Below are 14,795 nucleotides of genomic sequence, written 5' to 3'. Positions count from 1 at the left end.
TACTCACTCATCACAGGGTAAACAGCGCATAGCAGGAAGGTAAATAGCCTGTGAGCGCTTTACACACACACACACACACACAGGTGATGGCAGCTGGGGCGCACTGACAGAGGCGAGGCTGCCGGACACTGGCGCCACCGGGCCCTCTGACCACCACCAGTAGGCAGCAACGGGTGAAGTGTCTTGCCCAAGGACACAACGACCGAGACTGTCTGAGCCGAGGCTCGAACCGGCAACCGTCCGATTACAAGACGAACTTCCAACTCTTGAGCCACGATCGCCGGTAGACTCTGCATCCACGGCTATTGTTTTTGACTATTCTCCCGTTAGCTCGCCATCCTCCTCCGGTAACGTGCAGCTGCCGACTCTCACCAGTTTAGTTAGTGCTTATTTTTCTTTCGCCTCGCTTAGATCCCACCTTCCTTACGTCTGATTGGACAATAGGTTTACATCACCCAATGGGATAGAAGAAAATACAAGATTGACAAGTCAAAATGAAGTCGTAAAACAACTTGCAGCAAATACAAAGTTTTCCTTGTTTCCCATTAGAAAACAAACCTTTGGTTTTCTTGTAACTTTTAACTCCGTGAACACTTAAATTATGATTGACTTCTATTTATTGTGATTTTAAACACGTTTTTAATGCATTTGAATTCTTTTTTTGTTTTTTAAACACATGTGAAATATTTACAATAAAGTCTTTACATGACAATGTTTACCTTTTAACCTGTAGGGTCTAAAATAGATATTTGAGACCAGGCTACACTAATAATCCTGGTAACAGATATGAATTTACCGTAAATCCTGGACTACAGAGCGCACCTGATTAAAAGCTGCATGCTCTAATTGTAGGAAGAAAATCAATTTTGTACTTGTACAGGCCGCACTGTATGCGTTTCACCTGTAATATGAGATATCTACACAGAAATATTACACGTGAGGATTTTTAATGTTTAATTTAATCCGTAAGGTAACATAAACATGGTAACAAGTACAAGTACAAGCTGCAGTGTTCACAGTGTGGGGGTAAAGTAGCGGCTTATGACCCGAAAACTACGGTATTTGTGTTGATCAAACTGTAACACTAAAATGACATCACCTTGGTTGAGTAGGTTATGACATTTATAAAATAAAAAAATGACAAAGTGAAACAAAGATTTCATTCCAGGCTCGATTCAGTCCCTCCCTCCACGGAGAGCTGGGATGTCTGGCCCACGTCTGCCCTGACTGTGATGCACCTCTCAGGCAAAGAATTCACTGTGTGTGGATATTCAGATTGCTCATAATAAGCCTGCTTATTATGAATAAAAGTCATGCAGGTCTCAAAAAAGAAGGGAAACAAAGAGACACGTTAACATGATGGAAATGAAAAGCAAAACATTTCAATAATGAGAAAGTTTTATGAATGAATAAAACAGCAAAAACAAGGATTAACAAATTAGTCTAATAAATAAGCAAAAGTAGAAAAAAAAGAGCTTCAACAAAACGTTCCCAGTGTGAAGCAGGAAGCTGCTGGGAGGCTGACCTCAGTGACGTTTTGGCAGGATGTGGCACCAAAAGCTTTTGAAAACAATAACTTTTTAAAGGGAACAGTTCTGTATTTCACAGGTGCAGATGAGCTTTGTTGTGTTGTGTGTGTGTGTGTGTGTGTGGACACTTTCTATGTGTCTGTTTGGTTGATATTTATACCTTATTGGAAAATGTTTCAATTGCCTTTAAGCAGCCGGAAGGAAAGTTCGTCCTTATGTGTGGATGAATTTATGTTTGGATTGCATCAGTAGATGGCGCTAAAACCACAGAGCTCACTCACCTGCAGCTGAAGAGAATATCCTCCTGAGAACAAGGACATTTCTGTCCTCTGTAATGGAAATTTGTTTTTGGTCTATATCCAAGTCCGATGCACTTAGCAGACGACATCCTGGGCTTACCACTGACATCTGGTGTGTTTGGGTGGTAAACAGGAAGAAAATCACACAAAAGTTAAACTCTTTGTTCCCGGATCCTCAGGAGGAAATATTGAGGAGCTCCATCTCTCCTGTCTGATCAGATGATGTTCTCAGTTCCACAGTTTAGTTTTCACTTCATATAGACAGATGTTTGTCTTTCTGACATTCAGTCCAATGAATTTAAATAACCAGCTGTAGACATGCCAGTAAGTGTTGAGGGGCACCAGTCATATAAGCTGCCATACACTGGTTGTGCATATGTGTGATATGTACATGACACAGCTGGAAAAACAAATGTTGGTGTGAGCATGTAAACATCAGTGATCATCAGAGCACACCCTGAAACCTTTTATTAGCATCCACATGTTACCCTAATGACCCCTCTGCACAGAAACAGACACAGCACACCTGGGCAGTGACCTGTAGGAGCAGCTTGAGGTTTCTGAATATCTGAAAGGGTTTGCTGGGTTTCAACGACTCATTAAGAAACTGAAAATTCACTTTTTCATGGGTTTACAAGTGTGGTGGTCCCACTCTGGGCAGGGACACAACTGGCCCAAAGATCCACTTTACCCACTATTAAATACTTGTTTGAAAACAAATAATTACAATAAAACTTCTGAAGCTAAGTGAAACTGTATATAGCAGATGTACATGAAGGTCCTTCACCACTGCAGCTTCTGCTTATATGTCTGACCTACACACACACATGCATATATGTCCCTTATTTAAGAATCTCTGGGTTCCTACAAATGAAGAATCTCGATACATAATTACTAAAGTGTTCCTGGATCAAATCAAATCACTTTTATTGTCACATCACATGTGCAGGTACATTGGTACAGCACATGTGAGTGAAATTCTTGTGTGCGAGCTTCACAAGCAACAGAGTTGTGCAAAATACAAGAATGTAAACAAGCAAAATACAAGAATGTAAACAAGCAAAATACAAGAATGTAAACAAGCAAAATACAAGAATGGCTACATCTGAAACTAATAAATATATGTACAATATATAATATATAATACAATATATAATAGTATATGCAGAGAACGCGTTCACGTAATGATTCATCAGTTAGATCAGATGTAATTATCTACAGATGACTCACTGAAAGAGGTTGGTAGCCTCGTTAATCACAAACAGGGACACGCAGCTCTGCAGGATTCGTGAGTGTTTATTTACGGTGCCCAGCTCACAGCTCCGCCCTGCTCTCCACCCTCCTCTGGGCCCCAGCAGCTACTCAAATAGGAAAGGAATGATGGAGGGTCATCTGTGGGGGCCACACCCAAACCCGCTGCTCCACCCCTCCCCTGCAGCTGAGCCACAAACCACACCTCGCCACAGTGCAGTTGTGAAACAGGAATGCTACACAATACAAATCCAACAAGGTGGCACCTCCAAAGTGGCCACAGAATTAGTCATATGATCAGTCAGCTCTGCTAGTGTTGAACAAGGGGCAGTTAAGGATTACTTATCGGTGTTCCTGTAGAGAAATTTGGGTGGAGGACATTTATTTATTTATTGGAGCAACGACAAGTAACAGCAAGCTGTCCAGTGCTGGATCCTCTATAGAATAAAACTATTTATCTGATTCAAATTGTTGTTCTCAGCAGTCGAGTTAGACATGAACAAATGAGCACAGTAACATCAAATATCCATTAACTGCTTTGTTTTATCCCATTTTGCTTTGTCACAATCAGCATCGCAGCGGCACACAGTCGCTCCCAGACACGGCCTGCATCCACTCACGTCCACATCCGCTCTTTGTTATGTTTCAAGTGAAGAGTGAGCGGATTTCTCCCCACTGTGACTCAGAAACTCAGAAGCAAACGAACTCTCACCTGTGTTAATCTTCTCACTCTTGCTAATTATTTAATCGAACGAGGCATTCGCGTATCCCTCACACTCGGGACGCAGCCCAGTCTCATGACATGAACATGAACCAAAGTCGGTAAACAGCTTCTGTTTTTGTGTATTTGCCTCCTGAAAATGCAGCTTATAGTCAAATCTCATCAGTTATCACTTACTTCCTAAACAATGGCAGTGCTTATCTTAAACCCACTAAATGCTGACTGAATGCAGCAAGTAGGTTTCTCTGAGAGCGACCTTGGCAACTCTTATATGGTCCTAATGGTCTGGAGTAATGGGCTTAATGACAGTATCTGTGAAAGGAAGGAAAGTATGACATCATTACTCGTACACGGCGGCGCTTAAGATAAGTACTGCCTGGTTACAGTAAAGAAGTCTTATGAATGTTTATGCAGTTTTGTGCTGACATTATGGCGTCACATCTGACTGACAGCAGCTGATATCCACAGTGAACGATCCTTTGGTGCTGTGGGAACGGGACCGCTGGTCAGGTCTGAGCTCGCTTCTCCAGCCACATCACCTCGCCACAGTAACATAGCTTCACATTAGGATGATGTTTAAAAATGTATTTCAATGATCTGAGCCTTATCAGTTAATAAGAAGAAGAAGAAGAACCTTGGTTGGTGGTTATTATCTATCAAATCGATGATGTCTTTTTGTCTTTGTGAGTTTCTATAGATAATTTAACTGCATTAATGTTTCATATGTGTAGATGTTTTGTTGCACGTATTTCTGTCTTTCAGTTCTGCTCACTTGCTTCTGATTTGTTGATTTCATGTAACCTGTCAGGTACTCTGCAGAAACTTAGCCTGTGCGGCTAATTAAAAACAGGAAAACACAGATTATAAAAAACAACATTATTTTATTTTTCTTCTCAAAATATACAAAATGTTATCTGATCAGGGGAAGCATCACAGATACAAATAAACACATAAAACACACACAAACAAATCTGTATATCGGAAAAGTATCGGAAATGATGCTGTCTCCACTTTACATGCGGCCACACTTCAAACTATTAAAAACTGTTTGTCTTCAGTGCTACTATGAAGAAACTCCACCTGACATGCTCACTTGTATATTTATCAATTTGTGGACTTTTTCAGACTTTAAACTTTGAACCCTGACATCTTTACAGCAGGAGAAACCAGAGCTGTGGTGGCATTTAAACCCAGGACAAAGGAGATTCAAAGGAGTTTCTTCTGAGCGATCCTCACTCCGATCTCAAAGACCTCTCAGTGAATGAACGTATTCTTTAAATAATCCACAAGGGGAAACCGGCTCCTTCTTCAGGTTCTTGTGGCCTTTTCAACTAGACGTAGTTGGACTTGGAGTGATTGGTAGAAAGAAAGTGGCTGGAGCTCATGGACACTGGAGGGTTTGTCCTCCAGCATCTCCGACAGCTCAGGAAAGCACCACCGGCCGCAGTGAGGAGTCCACCAACCCAGCTCACAAACACAGCATTACCAAACTCAGGTCTGCCAAAAAGAGCAGAGCAACATTAATGTAGCACACTGCATGTTTATTTACAATGTGTATGCATACGTGTGTGTGTGTGTCTTGATGGCAGTACCTAAACAGCTTGTGTCCACTGTAAGAAAGAACCATGTTGACAAACCAGGAGGTGATGATGATGGTCAACACGCCTAATGAAAGAAAACATCTTTGATCATTGCAGCACTCATGGATCCTGACCCACCTGTTCACTACAATAACAGCCGCTCTCAGCTGCTAACTTCATTATGACTTCTGTCTTCAGTCTGAGCACAGGCTTTGGACACACCTGAAAGTATGAACGTGATTCCTCCGATCATCGCTATCATGGATTTGCTCTTTGGCACACCGTCCATGAAGTGGGTGCACTTCATCCCCACTGTGGAGATGAGTACAGCCAGAGCAGAGAGGAGGAGGCTGACCGGCAGCACTGCCCTGGTGACCTGAATCTCAGCTGCGGCGAACAGAAGCACAAATATCGGTAAGAAATCGTAGCTTTATTACACCGGTGAGAGAAAGAGATTTGGTTTGTTCTCTGATGGCTCGGTGGCTAAAATCCAAAGAAGTAACTGTAACTATATTTACTTTACCCAAAAAGCAGCGTCTTGCTTTGAGATGATTGTAGGTGCGATGCAAACTTACTCGGCATTTTCAGGATGGACTGATAAATTTCACAGGTCATTCTGTCTTGAACACCAGCGCAGGACATCCATAAGCCCTCATAGGAGCGGTGCTTGCCCTGGACCAGCTTCTTCCAGTCCACCATAACAGTGGCGGCAACAGTGGCAGCGACTCCGACCAGAGAGAGAAAAAAGCCGAGGAGCTGCAGTCCGGACGCGGCCATGTTATCCAGCAGATTAATAAGTCCTGAGACTTGTTGTGAGACGGAGAACAGTGATGAGCAGCCGCTGAAGTCAGTAGTTGCTGATTTAAAGGAGTCCCTCCCTCGTAGTTGCTCAGACCTTTGTGCGAGCGCGCTGCTGCCTCCTGTTTTTAAAGTGTAAGGGTGAGGCCCCCTTTTTCCTTCCACAGCCTTTGATGGGAAGAACTTTTTCCTGGAAGTGGTATCGGGCTAATTAAGTGATGACTGGATCACACCGACTATTCTAAAGAAGAGTCGCTTCAACATCACGTGGCCTTTGCAGTTCTTTGCTTAGGCTCCTATCAAAATAAGCCAAATGGGAAATCAGTTCACGATTTCTTTATTATCTTCTTTTAAATAATTCAGAAAGTCCCTTTTTAATAGTTCAGTTGTTTCTTTTTCAAACAAACAATAAAAACGGTCTTTGGAAGACACCTCCTGATGTCTGTCTTAACTTTTGAGCCTACAAATCTGCAGAAATGTAATATTAGCCTACATGATCCCCTAATTTGTTGTGATGATGATCACCTAATGTGTACCCTGCATGTGCCACTACTCTGGACATCAGGGCAGTGACTCTCTGATCCAGTTTAATCTACGCAGACACAGTTAGCGCCGTATGATCAGCCCTGACCCGAACAGTCTGCAGGTCAGGTTGCTGGACGCAGTTTCTGAGCTGTCACGGATGAATTGGCCGATTAGTCATGTTGACAGGAAAAGCTTTGGCTAATTCTCATTGCAGCCGCTCAGAGAGTCACAATAGTGTTGTTTCTCTTTTTGGGTTTGTAACATGTATTTGCATTGAAAGCCTGCTAGCCTGTAATCACTGGATCACTGGACTTTTCCATGTTTTGTAAGGATGTGACTTTCAGATGCTGCTGATCTCTGTTGAGGCTTGTGATTTGTCCTCTACTTGTTTTTTAAGGGCAGACCTCACCAAGCTGACATTTTGGCCGGTGTTCCCCTAAAAGCTCTTTGGGGATGTCAAACTGTTTCCTTTGACATTTTTTTATAGATTTAACTAAAAACAGACAAATGATTTGTTTTCTTTAAAGAGACGATACTAACTTTGAGGCACAATTGAAAATTGCTTGTTTGCTAAGTCGGGAGAAACTTTGCTCCAGATCACTTTAAGAAATTGCAAGAATGCGTCTTTGGGTGCCAAATATACAGGAATGAAGGATGTCTCAAGGTCTTTGCACAGCGCTGTTCTTGAGTCCCAAACATCCGTTAAAGAAGGTCTTTGAAGCAAACGCTGACTGTCAGCATCCTCATTGTGACTCTTCCTTTGTGATGCACAGCAGCAGGCTCGTGCTTACGTGAACAAACTCTTTATTTTTCCTTTGACAGTTACTAAATTATTCGAGCATATTTGGTTCACAGGATACGTGTTTGTAAACACGTCGCCTGCATCGCCTGCTAGATTGGCTCAGGCTCCGCCCTTTCCTGAAATATGGCTTCATCAAAACATTTTGCTGCAATTCAAGTCCCAGATTTCATCTGACTTTGCCTTAATTACATCACGTCTGTCCTTCCTTTAGCACTTGGGTTATTTATTAATTAACTTATTTAAAGTCTGCTTAGGTCATTGTTTATTTACAAGGAAATAAAGGTCACTGGGGAGGGAGCAGATGGTTGGTGACAATATCAGGAAACCCGCTTTTTTGTACGTTAAGTATCTGAATTGGCTTCAGCACAACACAGAAGCCTGAAGTGAAACTGTCTGATGAGAAGCCGGCTTCCTTCTATTCTCACAGCAAGTTGAAAGCATATGCCAGCCTGAAGAATAATATGTCATCTTTCATCTAAGCACACGTTATTCCCACTATAATAATACTGTGTTTGTCAGCCTTACTCCATACGAGCAGGGTTTAATATGAATGCAGTCTAAAGCTGATGGTTTGTAACTGTGCAGTTAAATATGTGCCATTCAGCAACAGTAGCAGGTTCCAGTGTGTGCTGTGTGTGCAACAAGTGTCCCTAAAAGTAAGAAACGTACAGGTCCATGCTTACTTGTCAGAAAAGCTCTGACTGTTTGGCGCACTGTCAGAAGACCTTCAGGAGTGTCCTGTGGTGCCTGTGCAGTTGGCAGCAGACCCTTTGAATCCAGCTGGTTAAAGTTTAAAACATCCTGACATCAATGCGAAATCCCTGCATGGTCACAGGACTTTGCATAGATTCACTGAGTCTGAAAATAAGTGTTTGTGGCCAGATCTCAATGCTCAAATGTAGCAGCTTCTGTGTTTCAGAGGTCTAATATGCATCTGTCACACTGGAAATTAAAGGTCAGCACTGAGAGTGTACTGAATGAAAAAAAAAAGATTTATGAACTTATAAAGTCACAAGATAAACAATTTTTGGGATTTAGGTTTTATTGATCCAGCGAACAGAAAGAAATCCTGGCTATGTCAGAGCCATGCCCCCATCCTCTGGTTTGTCTGGATCCTCCTCCATCATTTGTACAGTTTAAATATTTGCTCAATTCTAACTAAGGTGGTGCAAAATGTCTTGAAAAAGTTCAAACAGGAGCATCAAAGGCTGGAAAAGTAAGCAGCACTAAAAACAGACAATTAGGGGAACATTTGAATCCCAAAGAGCTTTGGGCTTCTGTAATGTTGCTTGGACCCTTCCTGAGAAGTTTGTGCTGGGATGTGACTCACTGTCCTCCGCTGTTGCCATGGGAACAGTGGTCTGTGACCAGCATCGTGCTCTGGGGCTGTTCTGCTGCCAGTAACGCTGGTGTTGCACAAAGTAGATGATGGAGGAGGACCAACTCCAAATTCAACTTCACCTCTAATCAACAGCTAGACGGCAGAAACTTGGGGACAACTGGGTGTCCCAATAGGACAATGGTCCCAAACACACATCCAAACTAGTGTTATGTTCTTGGAGTGAATATAACGCAACAAGAAAAGTGACCTCCTACTCACACACACCACCCAAGAGCAAAAACAGAGTACCTTCCAAAGTGCTATGCAGCCATTTACGTTGGCAGCGAGCAAACAAAAAGAATAACAAACAAAAGATCCCTGAAGGGCCCGAAGCTTCCCTGTGAAAACAACAACCAAAAGACAACTTTGCCCAAACAGGAGAAAACTGACCCGTACCAGGCTGCTGCAATATAGACACAGTGACAGAGGTACACAAACGCTACTTTACAAATCTATTTACAACAGCAATGAACACACACACACACACACACACACACCAGCTTACACTCACTGATACCAATTTGATACCAACTGATAAAAGGTTTTAGGCAAAGACCGTCTAAGTAATCAGACCCACAAGTGGTTTATTGGGTGGTGGCTTGGAGCATGGCTGTTGTTAAATACTGCGTGATCAGCCAATTATCCAATTGCAGAGCAGGAATAATTCCACTCAACGACCCAGCCGGCACTGGACTCCAGTAAGACACATCCAGGTGTCCACACCTGAGAGAGAGGAGAGAAAAACCCCACAGCCATCCTCTGGTGAGAGGAGTCACACACACACATGGCCTACGTGATCTTGGGTCATAACACCAGTTTTTGGATAAAGCAGGCAAACTCAAGCTTCTGGAATGAAATCTAAACATGGTCTTTTCTCACTCTTACAGACGAGCTTTTCAACTTGAACAGTGATAAACAGTAACCTTTACAAAAGGTCGAGCTTACATAAAAGGCAAATAAAAATTCACTGTCACTGAGGGAAAAAAGCTCAATTTTATCACACAGCGACATTCCCTGGAATTACTTCCCGAACAAAGAAAGCAGCACTTATTTTGATTGTTATCGAATTCCTGCAGGCTGTGATTGTTTCCTCTAACAAGTAAAAGTGTTTGTTTGGATGGGAAAAGTCTCAGAAGCAGAAATGCTGTGTTTCACCGGCACACTTTAGGCTGTTTTTCTTGGGATAACAAAATCCTCTGAGATCAGTTTTCTGTTAATGACCTCATTTCCAGCACCTTGTTGTTGAGCAGTGTTGGGGCATTAGTGCTCTGTGTAACATGATAGTAAGTTTTTAAAGCTGCTATATCTTTCTTTAATTTAAATATATATCTATACTTCTTTTAAGCACCATTGTGTCTTTAATGCGATTCTTTATAATCTGATTTGCCGTTTGTGCCCGAGCTGGCCAAACCAGTTTACACTCTTGAGTTTTCTATTCTGTATCAAGCACACGGTGAGATGTGTGAGCCCAAAACGTGAAAAGCTGACAGGAGCATGCTTCAAAGTAAACTGGTGCAGTGAACAGAAAAGTCCCTGAACCCTGAGTGGACTAAACTGCCAGATTAAAGAGTTCAGTCGGTAATTAGCGCAGCTGATCAGAAATACTGCAGGCTTCGCTTCCCGTGAAAAAGCAAAGCACCTGCCAAATATCAGTAAACATAGGTTATAACTTTTGATTTAATGGAAAGATTCAAGGATTTCCTTGCAAATACTGAATAATGCAGGCCTTTATCACACAAAGGGAGGAAGCGGGCATCTGGGAGGAGCTACGCTGTAAACTCGTTTCTGAGAAAAGCAGTGAGCCACCAACAACATGACAGCCAAATGTTTTCAACGTGAGCTGCTGGGAGAGAGGAGCAGGAACTGTGGGAGAAAGTTGAACTCGTTCCCTGATTCATTAAGAATGTGAAGTAGCAGTGCACTACACGGGAATTCTTAAAGAAGCCAACACCTGTTCCAAGAAGATGGGTGACTAAACCAGCCTTTTTTCCACAGCCACAGTCAGACACATGAAGATCAGTGCCACGCTCAAAATCAGGCCACAGTATGTGAGTGAGACGCCATCTAGTGGCATCACTGAGCAAGACGAGGTGCAGGAGGCACCGAGAACACATTGAGACTGAGGTTTACGGGTTTACAGGGGGACCCGGCAAAATCACCGGATATGTCCGTACGTATTTATGTATAGGTTCAAGGTTCAAGGTTCTTTATTTGTCACATGCATAGTTATACAAGTATAACACACAGTGAAATGTAGCCTGACACGCTCCTCGACATGTGCAAAAATTGGGGAGGGGGGGGTGTAGAGGAAGAACATTATATATATATATACATACAAATAGTATATACACTGGGTGAATGTGCAGTAGTAGCAGTAGTATAGTAGTAGTAGTAGTAGTATACCCCCACACACCGGAGCTAACCACGTTCATTATGCGCACATTCCACTGGCTGATTCAGTGCTAAAGTTTGGCGTGGCACACGCTGGCTCCAGTCCATGAACCAAGTTTTTCTTTGTTCAATCAAAAGAATATTTGCGCAATAAAGCCAAACGACAAAAATGAATTGATCAAAACTTTATTTGGCCCACAAATAATTCATTGCTCCTAACTTGTCTCTGGCTTGAAACATTAACGTTATGTGCGCACATGCTCTCAGTGCTTATTGGTTATTTTAGAAAGCTTCATAAAACCGTTCAACAAACGAATGGCGACAGTGAATCTTCTCATGTCCACCAGCTGTAGCACCGATGTAATTCAGAGGGACACATGGTTTCCTTTAAAGATGGTCCAGGCTTCCCCCCTTATAAATGTGCCATTCATTTCCATTGTTAGTTTAATTCCTCGGGGTCCTCTCATAACATGCAGACAATAGTTTTTATTAGAACAGAGCAGATCCCCCAGCTAGTAGGAAATGTTTAGAAACGAAGAGAAGGCCTCTTTTACGCAGTGACTGTTTCACACACGGACAACGTGGAACAACCTGCCAGAAACCCCCCCCCCCCACACACCATGTTGCTGATATCCGCTCAGGCTGCAGATTCGTAGGTGACTTCTTCTTACATGTGCAGTTGCTATATTGGTTCACTCGGTTTTTAGCTTGACTTCCATAAATATGACACGCTTTTTGTTATTCTGCGCATATCCAATTATTCAGCGTCCTGTAACTGCACTGGCTGGTCAGTGTGGCAAAACAAATTCAGTACGTTTATGTTCTTCAGTGCCTGCTTTAACAACACTTGGAGGACTGCCTTGGCATGCATTCAGCAGAGACTCCCTCCGTAGATGGGCCTAGCTGCTGCTTCAAACCAGTCGGGTGTCATTCCTGCATCAGGCACAGCACAGAGCGCCTCGGGCCAAACGGCCTGCTAATTTTTTTTATTTTAGATGAGATGAGAAGGTTTACTTTTGTCAGCATTTAGGCGCTGAGCACTTTCTACAGCTTTGACATAACCGCCAGTGGGACTGTGATAATTCTGAGTCAGGGTTGTTTGAAAAAGATAAACATTATCCATGAGTCCAAATCTAGGCTAAACATGTCGCTCCCGTTACAGATTAAGAACTGCGTTTCTGGAAAAAGTCGCGATAGATGATGAGCTTTGTTCTTCAAGTGGCAGATTTGATGATCCTGAGCGTAAATGGTTAATGATTTTTCTTCGTTTCTAGCTGAGGGTGGGGCCCTAGAAGCAACTCAGCTGATGCAAGGCTGCCGTAGGAGTGATTGTTGGCATGAAAAATATTATTACTGTATAAAGTGTCCACATTAAATGTAGCCCTTATCCAAACACCAAGCCAAAGGGTGTAGAAGTAAGGATAATAATAATGACAACCTTTCTTTCTTTTTTTCACTTCACATTTTGTAACTTCTGGCCTGAACTCTCATAAAAGCAGAGCTGGGGTTTTCTTTGTCTCTCTGAGGGTTGGCTCGGGAAGGCTTAACAGAATAGTTCTCTGACAACCTCTACCGGTTTTTCCTGCAGATGCGCCCCAGGCTTCACGGGGACGAGCACACAAACTAAAACATGCAGTGAATTAGATTAAAGATGACGGACACTTTTTTTTTCTTTGCAGACTCACATCAACGAGTCATGAGAGGAAACGATGTTTATTCTCTCTCTCCCGAGATGATTTACTCTTTAATAACGTCTCTAATCTGGATTGACAGAAATGTAAGAAGGCGGTGACTCTCGCTCTCTCTCATGAGTGGGTGTGTCTTCGTGTCTGAACACGGCGTGCTCCAGTAGATAGACAGCTGCATTCACCTTTCTACCTGCCAGGTGAGACACGGAAAAGACAGTCAAGTCCTCGCAGTAAACCCGCTTCTTCACCAGTCTGAGAGGAGCTGAACGCGAGTGGTCCGCTGACCCTGCACGCCGGACAGGTGAGCTCATTTACCTGTAGACACACACCGTGCTGCTGTTTTGTTTGCGCAGTTATGCTAACCATTTAACCAACTGCCTTGCTGATCAGGATGTATGTAATCGTGTTTTTCCCCTCCCCAGTTTCCAGGTAAAAAAAAAAAACCCCAGACAATCAAAAACACCTGTTGCGTCCGGCTGACCTGCGATTATCAGCGCGACCCGCAGTGCTCAGTATCATTAACCGGGTACCAACACCTCGGTAGGCCCGCAGTTGTGAGCTCCGGCAGGTACAGGAAGAGCACCAAACGCCTGCCTCTGTCCGCAGAGAGATTCCCGCATGCAGAACTTGTGTTATCCGCACAGCTGGAAACTTTGCCTGGGAATTTCTGTGCTCAAATTTCAGTCATTGTTTCTGGTCGTGTGTGTAACTTCCCATCCCGGCCTTTAGCGCAGGGCTGCCTGCCACATGGTTTGGAGGGATTTCTGTAAATCATGTTTTAAATCTGGGCTGCATAATTGAACTATTCCAGCGTCACTGACTGTTACACGAGCAGAGTCAACATCAGTGTCGCCACTGTATCATTTGATTTAGCAGCACTACAACCCAACAGCTGCATGCTGGTGGGCCTGACCTCCTCACGCATCTGCTGTCCCAGCAGAGTCTGATCTCCAGAGGATTGTAGCGTTTCCTTTAAGACTGCCCAAACTGAAGCCGATCACAGGTTCACAGCAGCAGCCGCTTTTCTGGCTGTTCAGGTGTGCTTCCAGTAGTTCAGTTGTGACATATCCCATGGAGGGCATGGCAGTGTTGTTACCACTTGCAGACAAACCTTCAGTATTTCAGGTATGTTGGTGAACCAGCTCTGTTCTCAGAGGAAGGGTGTGACTGTACTTTAGAGTGGCAGAATTTAATTAAAACTGACAATAAAAGGCTACCTGCTGCTGGCACTAAATACTTCACATAAGGATGTTATCGCACACTGAGTACATGACTTTAGCATAATGAAAGGAAAAAGGATTGCTTGTTTCCCTATGCAGCAATACAAATAAAGCAGCACTTCCTGCTATACTGTGTCTTCCTTTCATTTAGCATGGCTGAAATCACCTAAGTGACACTAAAAACTGAAGAGGAGGAGTGATACGAACAGTCTCAGTTCAAACTGACTTTAAGTAGTAGGTGTAGTTTCTTGAAGTCTAAGGTTTTCAAGAGGACTCAAATCCAGAGGCTTTGAGCAGTTTCTGCCTTTGGAAACTCAAAACCTGTACTACAGGTAACTCTGTGGTTACATGTGCCAGGGTCAGAGGTCACTGAAGGCTTCAAACGTTCTGCATTACGGGTTCTCCCACATCAGGCGGGCCCCAGAGGGGGTGACTGCAGGTCGTCATGAGCAGAGGAGTGAAACTAAGGTCACTGAATATCTTGACCAATAAACTAATGTGACCTTTAACACTAACCCCCCCCCCCGTATTCTTATCAACTAAAGCTGTGGGATGAAGCGGGCATGTCAGGTGAGATGTGCTGAGTGGCCTACAGCTTCACAAACACGTA

General features: G+C 43.2%; 1 protein-coding gene across 1 annotated transcript; it reads right to left on the bottom strand.

Moving 5' to 3' along the window:
- Positions 1–4,678: 4,678 nt before the first annotated feature.
- On the bottom strand, positions 4,679–6,556 carry LOC102207557 (claudin-7-like). Its single transcript, XM_005746754.2, has 4 exons — positions 5,956–6,556; positions 5,603–5,767; positions 5,393–5,465; positions 4,679–5,297 (listed from the first exon to the last, which is right to left on the bottom strand). The coding sequence occupies exons 1-4, from the start codon at positions 6,155–6,157 to the stop codon at positions 5,132–5,134; spliced, it is 606 nt and encodes a 201-aa protein (XP_005746811.1). The 5' UTR covers positions 6,158–6,556; the 3' UTR covers positions 4,679–5,131.
- Positions 6,557–14,795: the final 8,239 nt, after the last annotated feature.

This window comes from Pundamilia nyererei, unplaced genomic scaffold (assembly GCF_000239375.1).
Source record: "Pundamilia nyererei isolate P.nyererei 1_Seehausen unplaced genomic scaffold, PunNye1.0 scaffold00183, whole genome shotgun sequence".
Lineage (NCBI taxonomy): Eukaryota > Metazoa > Chordata > Actinopteri > Cichliformes > Cichlidae > Pundamilia > Pundamilia nyererei.
The sequence above is the reverse complement of the archived record's forward strand: the minus strand, read 5'-3'. Positions and strand labels throughout refer to the sequence as shown.

Excerpts from the sequence above, each read along its gene's own strand:
- LOC102207557 (XM_005746754.2), bottom strand. The coding sequence starts at position 6,157 with ATGGCCGCGTCCGGACTGCAGCTCCTCGGCTTTTTTCTCTCTCTGGTC. Across the intron at positions 5,466-5,602 it reads AATCACGTTCATACTTTCAG|GCGTGTTGACCATCATCATC; the intron begins GTGTGTCCAAAG and ends TTCTTTCATTAG. Across the intron at positions 5,298-5,392 it reads AGTGGACACAAGCTGTTTAG|ACCTGAGTTTGGTAATGCTG; the intron begins GTACTGCCATCA and ends TCTTTTTGGCAG.